This window comes from Pongo abelii, chromosome 2, assembly GCF_028885655.2.
Source record: "Pongo abelii isolate AG06213 chromosome 2, NHGRI_mPonAbe1-v2.0_pri, whole genome shotgun sequence".
NCBI classification, from domain to species: Eukaryota; Metazoa; Chordata; class Mammalia; order Primates; family Hominidae; genus Pongo; species Pongo abelii.
The window spans coordinates 200643046-200657579 of record NC_085928.1 but is presented as its reverse complement, the minus strand read 5'-3'; the positions used below and the strand labels follow the sequence as shown (position 1 = coordinate 200657579).

Sequence of the window (14534 nt, the reverse complement as noted above, 5' to 3'; positions counted from 1 at the left end):
TTCTGTGCATATCTTTAGGATTAGTTCAATTTATTATTCATGACTTTTTCTGAACCGAAACATTAGTTTTCCCAGCCACTTCAAATCTTCAATCTGGGAGTGAATACATTGTTACTAGAGTTCTTAATAGTTATAGGAGAAGGTAACTCTGAAATTCAGTTTTTATCGAGCTGCCAAAGAAAATTTGTTTTTCAAGGTAAATGGTTAATATATTTTTATTTTCCACCAAGAAAAATTCAAATAATTCATTTTGAAGGCAAAAAATATAGCATTATCATAGAGTCTAGAGGACATTAAAAAAATTCTATCTTTTAAATGCTTTAAGAAACTTTATAATATTTAAAAATGAAGCCATGTAAAATTATAATATGACAAGGTCAGATGACATATCAGACCCTTAATATAACATTTAATTAGCTGTGTGTGCGTTTACATTAACTGCTTTTTTTACTTGAATGTTTTATGGCCCAGATTAAATAATTCCATTGAGGTAGCTTTGTAATAGAATTACTTCCCCTTCAACCTTACATGGATGGTTCTAGAACTGGCACTGGATCAAGTGTCAGAGTCTGGGTTGGAGACTCAACCCTATTGATAATTGGCTGAGTGTCACTAGGAAAGTCACTTAACCTGGATAATATGTTCCTGTTCTATACTGCTTTTGGACATTTTATAAGAGTTCAAAAAAGGTGAGGCATATGAAATAAATGTATAATATATCATTTAATGCCATCAACATCCAATGAGGTTGATAATAGTATCTTTATTTTAGCTAGTAGGAGATTGAGGCTCAGAGAGACCATGTTCAAACAGATAGGAGAGAAGTAGGACTCACATCCATCTCTATTTGATTTAAAACTCATGCAACTAAGTAGACAATATTTCTTATACAATGATATATCCATTTACCCTACAATCCTGTTATTTCTATTATGGATATGCATGGCCCATGAAAAAAAATTTCTTTCTTATTATAATTTGCTTCATTGAAATGTATGGTACTGAAAATCACATTCAATTTGGCATGTCAGGTCAAGAAATAATAATATAACCTCTGATCCTTTCTCCATACAGTAGAAGTATAGTCTATTATCTTTCTGACCCCTGTATAACTGATACTGAAAACTAAGACTTTTACTGCTTCCACTACACTTATATTGTCCAAGGAAATTGATACTTGCCAAAATGTAGTTTTGAGAGCACCAAAATTATCTAGCTACTCATATAATATGAGCTCATATTTAATTTTCCATGCCTCTGCCAATAGTTCTTTCATTTCTTTGTCTTCACTAAAACAGAAAATAATTTATAAATGAAAAATTTAATTTCTCATTTTTTTCCAAAAGTATTTTACAGTTTGAGGTGCTGTGTTAATAAGGAATAACACTGATAGTGGGTCAGAGAACCTTCTCCTTCCTTGAGCTTTGGAGCCACTTACATTACCCATTATTAATAGATTTGGAGAGAAACTGCTATGTCTTCCAACTGAAGGTCCTCGAATATACATCAAGGATGGATTACTCTTTACAAGAAGGGATATAATAGAGGACAAGGCCTGGGTTGTGCTAAGTCATTTTCTGCTGGATATTTAGTTAGGGTGGCCTGTCATTTTCTAATTACAAGTTTCATTGTGAGTTCACATTTACTCTAGAGGACCGTTGTTTCCCCATCTTTGGAGTAGGAATCTTCTAGTTTTTTGTTTGTTTGTTTGTTTCAACAGAGAAAGGATCTTCTGAGAGCCTTTTCAAGAGGGGTAGTGAGATGAAACTGCTTTCTTTCTTTCTCCACTGCCCATTCACTGTTACTGACTGGGAGTCACTGACGCTTACTGGGCCACAACTCACTAACAGCCACAGCTAATGTATTGAAGGTGACTTCTCATGTAAGGTGTGGTCTCTTGCTCTTTTGGTTCTGCTCATGTTCAGGAGTAGCAGACTTTGTGTGTCTTATTTTCTGACAGTAAAGAGGCAAGAAACCTCTAAAGAGTAAATGGAAGGCAGCTGATTTTCTAGATTTTTCTTTTCTAATGGAGGGTTAGTTCAGATCAGCTCAATTGTAACAGCCCAGATGTCTTCAATTTGAGGACAGAATAAACATGCTCCACTATGTCCTTAAAGCCAACCTGTGTCTTCCAGTTCTTGTATTACCAGGGACACTTAAATTCCATTTGGAGATATGTTCTTTGGCTGAATACTTTAGTTATGAAATTACAAACTAGTTGTCCTCAGGCTGACTATGGCCCAAAGATATAATTTGTTTGGCTCTTTGTTTTTTCCTTCTTAACTTTAAGCCATCCCATAATTGACATTATACATAAAATCTGAATTTTTTAGATTCTTTAGAAAAAAATGGACAATATGCCAACATTGGGGCTCAATTAGTGGCAAAAATCAAATGGAACCGAGTAGAAGCTACCCATTATTTTTTTTTTTAAGATGGTGTCTTGCTCTGTCACCCAGGCTGGAGTGCAGTGGCGCAATCTCGGCTCACTGCAACCTCCACCTCCTAGGTTCAAGAGTTTCTCCTGCCTCAGCCTCCTGAGTAGCTGGGATTACAGGTGCCCACCACCATGCCTGGCTAATTTTGTATTTTTGTAGAGATGGGGTTTCACCATGTTGGCCAGGCTGCTCTTGAACAACTGACTTCAGTTGATCCACCAGTCTTGACTTCCCAAAGTGCTGGGATTATAGGCATGAGCCACCACACCCGGCCTGAAACTGACCCTTTTTAAGAAATATGTATTCTTCAGTTACTTAGAGGGTCAATGATCTACCTGACTTGGAAATCAAATGCCATGTGCCTTATATGGGTTTATGAAAATGTTTACAGAAAATAAATAACCATCTGTGCCTATGTCCCTATTCACATCAGTTCTAGATGGAAAGCATGTAAAATAGGCTGGTATCTGGCCACATTTTCTCTTTTCTCTTACCTTCTGATCCTTGTAGGCACTTGAATTTACTATCCCTTCTCAGAAGCCTGAATGAGACAAAGGCACCAATTTCTACGCTACATCCCTTACAATACGGAATTTTTCATCTGTCAGTTCTAAAAATATGAGATTCTTGTAAACTTCCATTTCATTTAAGTCACATTCTCCCTCTCTTTGGGTTATTTTCCACATCTCTCCTATTACATATCAGAGAGAAACAAAAAAGGCACCTTAGTTTTTCTGGTACCTAAACCAAATCTCAATTTTCTGAAATGGAATACTCTCCAGATAAGAATACAACAATCATAGGAAGTAGAAGGGTGAGAGAGATGTAAAAATTTGTTAGTACAAATAAAATGACGTAAAAATAGAATTTTATTGATGCTAACAATGTTAGGCAGTTTAGAGAACACTAGTTTACAGTGAGACAGAGAACGCCATGTATTCCTGCGTGGGTATGTTTGGTTCTTTGAGGAAAAATGTGCTGTAGGTTTTCTGTTGAGCTTCGTCCTACAGCTTCCACCAGAACCAGCTCCTTTCCATGCTGCCCCCTGGGAATGCATACACCCTGTAAGCATCATAGCCCAAGTACACCTGACTGACTTATAACGTGAGGTTGATCAACTCACTGAAAAGAAACACATTTAAATTCTTAGCTCAGTTTTAAACCACTAGACAAGATAGAGGATCAGACTTTAGGCAACTTTCACATACTGACCTTCTAGGGCCCAAGAAGAGTGTGCTCTTCTGAGGCCATTAGAGGCAATAATTCTGGATTCAGGTCCTTCAGGTCTTTTGTCTCCTAGAAATAAATAGTTTTTAAAAATCAATAAAGGGGGCAGAAATCTGATAGTCCATTAGATGATAAAAATGTCAGATTTTCCCACAGGTTCATGACATACAGAGGGTTGGTAGAGATAGTAGCCACCACCCACCACACACAGTAATTATAGGATATAAAAGTCGTTGTTATTGGATAAGTCCGTGAAATGGTGAAGAGCAAGGGCTGAGATCTGGGGAGCAGGGGGTTCCAATCTGGTGCCATTTTGTATCCATTGAGTTTCTGACTCTTGGGGAACAGGCTTACAGAGGTGTGTCTCCCACTGGGGCTGGTTATGAATCTCTGCCCGGCTCTTGTTCCTAAGATGATTCTCTCCTTCACAGTAGGTGACACAACAGCGGCAGGTGGCAGAGGACTTCCCTCGGTGCTTGGACATTATGCCTGGGGCCGGAGGGCTACCTGCAGCCCTCTCTGAGCTCGGAAGTTCTGGGGGCTCTTTCAAACGACTTCTCCTCCTTTGAACGTGATCCAGACTGATGTCAGACTGGGAAGAGCAGCTCTCATTCCAGCCAGAACTGGCACTCAGACTTCTCAGGGGAAGAGCCAACCGCAAAGCTTTCCAGAATTTAGAGCCAGAATGTTTGGACTTTTCTCCCTTCCAGCTCACAAAAGACACAGACTCCTTGAGCTGAAGAATGCCTGGGTGCGGGTGCTCAAGGGGACGGTACTCAACCACAATGAGCTTGGTGGCAATGGAGTTCTGGCACATGACACCCAGTTTAAACTCCAGCATGCTGATGCTCTTTTCTGTCACATAGTCAGGGCTCAGGACAACAATCATCCTTCTGCTTCTCTGAATGAAATCAAAAACTGCTTCCACTGTATCTATAGGAAAATGGAAATATAGGACAATGTATAGTGAAAACTTACATATATTCCAGTTCGTTATTGTCCATCCTCCAGAGGACAGGGAGTGAACAAACACTTGAGATGACAGAATGTCAGTGCTGAGTAATTTACCCAGTCAAAAAAATCTACACCACTCTTACCAATGGTTGCTAAGAATTTACTACCTTCATGGATGGTATGGCAGTTGAGCTCAGTCTCTCTCTCCTACTGCAAAACCTTCATTTCAGTAGTCTCCTTCTTGAATAAGTCTTTCTTAAAACACACACACACACACACACACACACACACACACACACACACACGGTGGGCAATTAAGTAACTACCCTCAAAATATTAGCCACCATCAAAAGCAAGTCATTTCAGCTCTGTTTACAAATTATTTCTTGTTTTGAAATCTTCTTCCTTGCAAATTTTATCTGGTGGTCAGTTCTTGAGTCTTTAAATGTTTAAAATATTTGACAACTATTTTTACATCATTGTAGTATTTTCTTCTTATGTCTGGATTAAATATTTTTGGGATATTTCTCTTATTCCATAAATGACATGGCCTCATGTCTCCTCTGCATGTTTACCATTTTCCTCTGGATAATGATCAGTTTATAGATGTGTCTCCTAAGAGCAGTATTATGAACAGCAGTGAATATAATGCTCCTGACATAGTCTGATCAGCAAAGAGCAACAGGAATTATCACCTCCTAAGATTCTCAGTTATATCCTTTGATACTTAACATTTTTGGACACAACATCAGACAGTTCATAGTAGTTCATAGTATTTATCTTGTTATCAATTAAATTCTTTTTCTGTGTGTGGTGCATGTGTGTGTGTGTGTGTGTGTGTGTGTGTGTGTGTGAAGAATTGGAATTAAAGGGGCAAAAACAATGACAATGGGTAAGAATTAGTCAAGTAGCTAAGACTTCTGGCAAACCATTCAATTCTAATGATATCAAAGTGGATTTGGATAGATCCCAAGGGAAAATTCTTCAAATAAATGTAATGCTTAACTCACTGTGAGATTCAGGAGCTTAGAACATGCCATATCCTGAAGGAAAAAAAATCAAAATTGTAAATCCTAGCCATTTATAACTTTGAAAACATGTGCCAGAGTCACGTTGTGAGGGTGAACACCTCTGCTTTTGGTCCAGGGATGAGACAGTAATGGAGAGAGTTTTCAGCCTTTGAAGACAGACTGAAAGTTTGCATTGGTCATTGTGAACTTGACAGGGAATAAGGGAGCTGTGCTTCTTACAGATTATAGTTTTGTTTTGTTTTTTTCAATCAGTGGATTTAACATGAATTTGAAGGGAAATTGGAGAGACATGTGCTCAAGTTCTGAGAACTTTTGATTGGTTTAAGCAAGAATGCAAAAACGTTTTTAGAGACATTTTGTTTCATTCATTCTTAAGAGATAAATTTAAATTCTCATTTATCATTAAAACCCTTCTGTATGAGTGTGTGCACATGTGCATGTGTTTTAGTAACTCCTCAGTCCCCTCTAGTCCTACTCAGAATCTTAAGAAGCTGCCTCTCATAAATCAGAGAATATGAAAGTGGGAAGTCTACTGCTTTTCCTGGCTCCTGAGAAATGTGAAATAAACTTAAGGCAACATGGCTAGCTTGTCAACAAAGAGAACTCATGCAAATTGTGTGTGTGTGTGTGTGTGTGATGTGATGTTTCACTTCAAAATAGTCACCTTAGGAAAATGTATGTTTTTGCCAATAGGAATATTGTTGTTTAAAACACAACACTGTTCCAGATCTTCTTAAAAAATGTCTTTTGAGTCTGTTGCTCTTTTATTTTTTTATTGATACTCCATCCAGAAAGTAAGACAGCTTAGATTTGAAAGAGGACAATGCTAACTGCAGATAAGAGTGGTGGAATTTTAGACATTGAGAAACAAATGTAGAAGATGCTTCTCAGCAAGGTCCTGGGCTATACCGAAGGATCTTCACTTAATACTGTAAAGGAAGTTGCATACTTTATGGCATATTTTTAAAATATCTTCTATATTGTCAAAACTTCATATTTGAGGATAGGAGCTATTATTTTTAATGCTAAAGTTTACTTGGAGGAGTAGTAATTTAGCTCATTTATTCTGTTTGGCTCAAAAAATGAGGTATGGCCATATAATAATGAGATTAGTTTTCTTGTGTGGTACTAAATTGGCTTTGAAGTCATGTTGTATGACTGAGAACTCTTCAATACTCAAGAATACTCTTGCCTGTAAAAGTCATAATTTCCATGGAGTTCACTTAGAAGAAAACTAGGACAGTAATTTTTTTTTTCTCCTCTGGATGAGTTATTAGTAGATAAAAGAACAGCAAACCTCCGTCTCTTTCATTTTCTCTATTAAAACTTGAAGTACAGAAAAAAGGAAATATTTAACTTGGAAGATGGATGTGGTTTCAAATATTGCTTTCTCCATTTATCTCTATTTTTATCTTAATATCTTTTGAGTCCTAGTTCATCCATCTATAAAATGCATGTGATAAAGTAAACTCATAGGGCTGATAAACAAATTAGATGCCTACAAGTAAATTTCTAGCACACAGTATACATTGCATAAATCACTTTGATTAAATTATTGTTGCTCAACGTCTAGTGAACACAATAGTAAAATAATATATGGACTAATGTTTATTGAATCTGTATCAATTATTAATGTTAACCTTAAAATATCATCTTAATATGTGGATTTATAAGAGTAATAGGGTGTAAAAGTTCTGTCTATTCAGTTTTAAATAGATGTAGATTAAAATTACTACTAAAACACTCCATCTCCTAACTCATTACTAAGGTTATTTTATATTCCTTGGGTAGAAACAGAAATAAGATAGACTAGTTGCTAAATGCGTCTCTCATACCATACTGTGCATTTACTTGTGTTAAAGAGCTAGTGACATCAGTATATAATGGAAAAAAACTCTTGAGAGTTTAAGGAAGGTTAATCACAGCCAGGTAGATTATATGCAAAATGCTGAAGTTGAGTCTTCCAAAGAGTCACCAGTATGTTCTAGTAGGTCACTTAACATGTTCAGGGTTGGAAACAACTTCAGACTCAAAACCACTTATCCAATGCAAAAAACTCATATACAAAATCTCAATGAAAATCTATCAAATAACTGCTTATATACCTCTGGTAATGGCAGGCCTAGTATTTCCAAAGATAGTGAATTCTATTAGTGTCGAACTCTGCTTTACAGCTATTTTCTAAATGAGCAGAAATCTGTTGCCTTATAACTTCGATCCGTTGATCCTAAGCCTACACTTTTGGGGCTGGTTTGCAAGAGGAAAATTAATTCTTCAGTAGAAGAACTTTTACTAAGCTAACCAATTCTGAGCATGTTACGGGGCTCAGTAAAATGAACAAATAGGAATTTTGTTTTTGTTTTTTCTGAAGTCTCGCTCTGTCACCAGGCTGGAGTCCAGTGGCGCAATCTCAGCTCACTGCAATTTCTGCCTCCCGGGTTCAAGCGATTCCCCTGCCTTAGCCCCCCGAGTAGCTGTGACTACAGGCATGCACCACCATGCCTAGCTAATTTTTTGTATTTTAGTAGAGACAGGGTTTCACCATGTTGGCCAGGATGGTCTCGATCTCCTGACCTCTTGATCCATCCGCTTCAGCCTCCCAAAGTGCTGGGATTACAGCGTGAGCCACCGCGCCCAGCCAGGGATTTTTTTTAAAGCAAAAAGGCATCCCTGTCACTATGGACTTGTATTATTAACCGAAAATAAAATATGTTTCCAAATATTCATCACTGATTTATTCAAAATTTGTGACAGAAATGCATCTTTGATTCAAATGATCATCAGTTAACTAAAGTCACGGCATTAGTTTTATCTATTTCCAAAGCAACTACCATGTGGTTGCATTAAAGTCTATTAGATGAAAAAGATTCCTGTAAACTACCTAAGTTCCAAGTTGAGTAAAAAGGAATAAGCTTGTTTTCCTTTGTTTTAAAATAATCTTTCTCTCCTTTTTCTCTGTCTCTATCTTTCCGTCTTTTTGACGGTCTTTCTGTCTCTCTGCACACACACACACACACACATACACATACACATACACATACACACATACACATACACATACACACACACATACACACACACATACACACACACATACACACACACACATACACACACATACACATACACACACACATACACACACACATAAACACACATACACATACACACATACACATACACATACACATACAAACACACACACACACACACATACACATACACACATACACATACACACACACACACATACACATACACATACACATACACATACACATACACACATAAACACATATACACCCACAAAATATGTCCTAGTATTCTGGAGCAATTCATTTTACTTAAGTAACTTTTACTTACATGTAAAGAAAATGTTCTTGATAAGAAGTTCCCATTTCACTCAGATTTATCTCAGAAAGAAACTTAACTAATGTAACTTATTATATTTCTTTGTGAGTACAATAATCAATTCTTTCTGTTTTCATTTATGACCAAATGTGAAAATAAAGACATAAAACACATGCACAAAATAAAATTCAAAGCTGAAAATAAATGGTTTATTTTTAACATAAGTAAATTTACAAATCAAATGAAAAATGAAAAATACAAAAGTTCATGAATGAAATAAAAAAGACACTCTCAAAATATTAAAACCTATGGAAAGAAAATAAGTAATTAATGAATGACGTTTTTGTTTCCCAATACAATGGAGTGATTTTTTATTAGAATCCTTGGGAATCATCTAAGTTACAATACAGAAGAGAATTAAATAAATTTTATATGATTTTGTAATTAGACACTCTATATATCACAGTTCTTTGTTAACCTGGGAATGGAAAGTCCCTATAGCATATATTTAAAACCATTAATGTTTTTAAAAAAAATTTGAGACATGGTTTGTTCTTGTTCTCTAAATTATGTTTCCCCATTTCCCTCGAATGTTCTCTATTGGCCATCTTCTGGAACATTAAAAAAAATCTTGAAACAAATTCTCTTGCAATGATACATATCACATAAACTTGATATGCTTTATATTACAGCATTTGTAAAATTAAGTACCAAAGGCAGGAATATAAATAGAAAAAACATCAAGGTATTTCTAGGGGTGCCCAACAGCATTTGGGATAAATATGGAATCCAAAAGTGCAAAAGGAATGCAGCATTGGCAAGAGAATGGTCCTTTGGTGACTAGACTATTCCCTGTTTGCCTAAAGTTTATGTAAGAATTGATATTCAAAGCTTATCTGGAATAAGTTCTTTTCTGGCCTAGTAAGTGAAGGGTTAATAGAGGGAGTAATTGTGGTTTCTAATAGGGAAAAATATTAATAAGGCTAAAAAAAAGTAGATCCAAGAATGACCTACTTTTCTACTTTTTCCATCCAAGTGAAACTTTTTTCAATTTAAAATAATCAATAACACTTATAGAGGGAAATGATTAATTATGAACTTCAATAGTGATGAAGGGCACTTAAATATAGGATATAATTTTACATTTGTTCATCAACATTCATGTTACTGGGATAAGGGCTTTCTTAAATTATGAATTATTGTGTTTCACAGGATACCAAGATTCATTTACAGTTATATTTGTTTCCTTTATCACTCAACAGTTCAAATAGTTGAGGACTGAGGTTAACATACCTTAGTTTCTAAATGTGTCTGCTGGGAATATAGTAGGAAATCAATTAATGCCCGATGGCTGGCTACTGCTTAGCAGTGACCATGGAAGCTCTGTGCACAGCAGATTCCACTACAACCTAGATAAACTGTAGTGATACTTAAGTTATTTATATAAACTTAGAGAAGGCAAGAACTATGACAACTACCACTCTGTGAGCTGTGAATTAACAAATAATATGTACAGAAAACACTGACACAAAAACATTACAGCAAAAACATAATTTAAAAACTGGACAAGAGTTCCAGTGGTTTTTAATATTGTACCCATAGCTATTTAAAGTCATATACATACACATACACACACACAAATTATATATATATATTTCATGTGCATGTGGATTTATATACACAGATATATGTAATGTATGTGTGTGGATATGTATATATATATAATTTGTGTTTGTGGAGATATAAGATATATATCTCATATACACATGTGTGTATATATATGTCTAATCTACATGTAACATAGATATTTACCACTCTGTAAACTCTGCACTTGGTTTTCCAAGTCTTAAAAACAGCAAAATATTACTGAAAACAAACAAAACAACTTTCATTAACAGTGACTTCTCATACTGACTTATTTGGAGCAAATAGATTTCCTGCACTAGTGAATAGGTGACAGGAAATGCAGTTAATTCTCTTAGAATATTAATGCCAAAAGCAACTCTCAAGGCCACTAAGTCTGACCTCCGCACTTTACAATGGAGCAACAAAAACAAGTGAGAAAAAAATCACTTTCCCAGTATTCACATTAGCAAGGTTAAGACTTAAAAGACAAATTGCCAAACATCCTTTTCTGTGCTCTTTTCATGAGTCAGAAAAATGCCCTAAAAGAGTCTTTCTGTTACCTCCCTCTCTATAGCACCATTAGGAGATTTCTTTCAGACTGAACCTAGTGTGGAGCCTCCTGAAAACTCTAACTGAGCAATGCGATATAAGCAGATAGGGAGAAGGAATGAAAAAATGTGGGTTGACCTGTGGATAATCAGGAATTGACTGGAGCAAAAACAAAAATTACGAAATATTTTTCAAGTTTACATATATTTCATTAATTACCTGAGATGAGGACAAGGGTGGTATAGAAGACAAGTCCTTTAAATCAATTAAAAGAAACATTTTCAGTTACACTGCTTTGTATCATCCTAAGTGGATGTCAGTCTTGCTGTGGTTATGTATTATACAGCCGAATGAGGAAAAAAGTTCATTATCCTCAGCTAAAATGTAGGCCTTGATTATCTTTTCAACGGACGAGTAAAAATAAGACAAAAAGAAAACTATACTCGGAAACTCATGACCCTGTCAACAGTGACTTATTTTAAAGGCATATTTAAATTCATAGGAAAGGCTGCTCCATATGTTAAGATTTTAAAAAGAATAGAGACATATAAAAACAGTGATAGACAATGTAGAAGGGGAAATTCACATTGAACAAGTCTTTGCCTGCAAAGAACGTAGTGGATTCAGAGACTGGTGACAGAACGTTGATGATATCTTCCTAAACTTTAGTATTGCCTGAGGAAGCATAATAGTCAGCCACACAGTCACCCTAAATTTATCCCTATTGGGAGGCTTAGACCATTATTTTTGCCTATGAAACCATAAACTGTGAATGAAGACTGGGGGGACTCTTTCTTCCTGGAGCACCCCTTGTTCTTTTTACCCTTTTCATTATTCTTTTCATACATTTTTCAAAGATGAATACGAGAGGCCCTGCTCATCACTGCTAGACCGCCTGGGACTTTTCTTCACTGGCATGGCCACCTGCAGCTGCTTCCAGAACCTGCCCTGTGGATACTTGGATTTTTCCCCTTTCCATTTAATGACCGTGAGCACCGTCTTAGCCCTCTTCAGCTCTTTCACCTTCGTTTCCTTCACAGCTTTGTACTGTACTAAAATGACGTTGATGTTGCCCCGAGAGGCCATATTTTCTAGGCCAGCCTTGAGCTCCAGGAGGGCTTGGGTTCCCTGGAGCACGTAGTTGGGGCTTAGAACAACCAGGAGGCGTCTGCTTTTCTGAATGAAGCTCAAAGTCTCATCTGTGACAACTGGGAAAGAAAACAACCATGGGGATTAGTGTTGGCCAAAAACTCCCCAAAAGCATTGGGGCTTGAGGAGCAAATGTAGGGAACTTAGGGTACCAGCCTAAAAATTGAGGTGAAACTTTTTACCACCAAAAATGTGAAAAACTTAATCCTTATACTTGCAAACTCTCTTTGTTAAATACCACTGTCTTCAGGGAAAACAGAAACTATCTACACATATTTCTAAAAAGAATTCCAAACAGGCATGAAGCCAAAAGGTAGTGTAGTGTTGTGACCTTGATCTTCAGAAACAATACTTGAGACACAAGGAGTAGACACATTATACTGAAAGCAGTTTCTTCAAAGTGTGTGGCATCTTATGGTCTAGCCACATCAGCTCATGAGCCCTTTCTTCAACAAAGAAACCCATGCACCATGCATAAACTCTCTAGTACCAATGGACACTCAAAAAGGTATAGTTATATAATCAAAATAATAGAATTTTATTTTTTGCTAGGACAGGACAACAAAGGGAGAGACCTTCATCTTCTGAAAGTCCCTCTCCATTGTTGGATACCTCTCTGACTCTAATATCACTCTGTCCTTAGACTACAAAATCTAGCCAGCTGAACGGCATTTTGGCTGGTAACACATCCTCGGGTGGGCTTTCTACTTCTTTCTCCCCTGGAGCCTAAATTAATCGCTGGGTCTTTCTCCTCAAACTCCAATCATTACTATAAAGCTGTGTTTTGGCAGCTGCTAGATGATGTGTCTACTTGCACTAACAGGCAAATGCTTTCTTCAAGGAAAAAAGAAAAAGCAGGAAAAATGGAAATGCAATGTAATTTTATTCTGCCGTTTTAAGGGCCCTGATTAGTTCCTGTCACTAAATTCTTGGAACCAATCCATCTCCTCACAGTTGCTTATCGAGGATTGCATAGTCCTTTACCTGTGTTTCAGATGGTTGCCAACTCTAGGTAACTTACTAGAATTGTGGAAACTTATATCATGTCTTGCTATATTCCTTTAGGAAGTCATTTTGCCCCTTAATCTTCACAGGTTCAGAAACAGTAGGGAAAGCCTTGTGATTAAAATCTAGCACACACAGCCTGGGGGAGAATCCAGGAATGATTGTGTGTTCCAAGCAGTGGCACTGGAGGCTGAGCATGTGTAAGCATGGAAAGAGACCCAGAGTCAAAGAAGATTGGGTAAGAGCGGCAGGGAGAATAAAAAAGGAAGCAAAAGGTAACTAACAAAAGCAAGATGCAAGAGTAATTATGCAGAATGTGAATTCTTCAAAGAATTATCAACCCCTATTGGAGGGTCTTACCCAGTTCCGTGGTAGAAAAGTATTTATTGAATGGCTGTATGAACAAATAAATGGGTGAATAAATGATTGGGGAAATTAAGTATTAAAATGAGTGGAATTTATCCTTTAACTGTATAATTAAGTCATAACTTCCTGGAAAAATTATACTGAAAGAAATGTCTTTTGATGGACTTCTGGATGATGATTGGGAAGATAAAATAACTGATCCAACTAAATCAAAATGAGAATAAAATTTCAAGTCTATCTCAATTATCCATGTAATATTTAAAAAAAAGAACTGTTAAATTATGAATGTAGACAGGATTTTAGAGGAATAAAATTGGTTTGTCTTGCTTATGATTAGATATATTACAAGCATTTCAACAGGATAAAGTTTAACAGTGGGTTTGGGAATGTAACTTATATATTTATTAAAAAGACACCAATGAAAAATTACTTTGTGTGTTACTGTATGGATCTAAAAAGGAGTTGTACTTTTATTTTAACACATTCAAGAATTTAAGCATTTCCTTTCTTTTTAAACCTTCTAGTTACACTGGCTATTATAAAATTTTAAAGTAACCCTCAAGTGTATAAGCTGACAGGAAGAAGAAACAGACCCAAGGAAAAGGGGAATTTGAGTAGCACTATTTTGCTTGAAAAGAAAAGTGAGGGGGAAAAAAAAGAGCAAATGCGGTAGGAAAATACTGGAATTATTATCAGTGAATCACATAAGGAAAAATTCTACCCACATTCTTCTCCCACTCAGTTTTAGTAAAACCAAGTAAACCTCTGTGTTTCTAAAGCCAAAATAAAACTGCTTTAAAAAAAAATTCTCAGTCTTGTAAAACAATTCTAGACAAAC

The 14534-nt window shown here is 36.3% G+C and overlaps 1 protein-coding gene across 9 annotated transcripts in view; it reads right to left on the bottom strand.

Annotated features, from left to right (window-relative positions):
- Positions 1-743: 743 nt before the first annotated feature.
- IL1RAP (interleukin 1 receptor accessory protein) overlaps positions 744-14534 on the bottom strand; it is a 145833-nt gene continuing 132042 nt past the window's right edge. For 7 of the 9 annotated variants that reach the window (XM_054550254.2, XM_054550253.2, XM_063721552.1 and 4 more), the window contains one exon: positions 9184-12384. In XM_054550254.2, coding sequence (XP_054406229.1) covers positions 12017-12384 — 368 coding nt within the window. In that variant the 3' untranslated portion in view covers positions 9184-12016. Of the gene's footprint in view, positions 4599-9183; positions 12385-14534 lie in introns of those variants that run through there. The other 2 variants (XM_024244027.3, XM_054550252.2) reach the window with 1 other exon arrangement.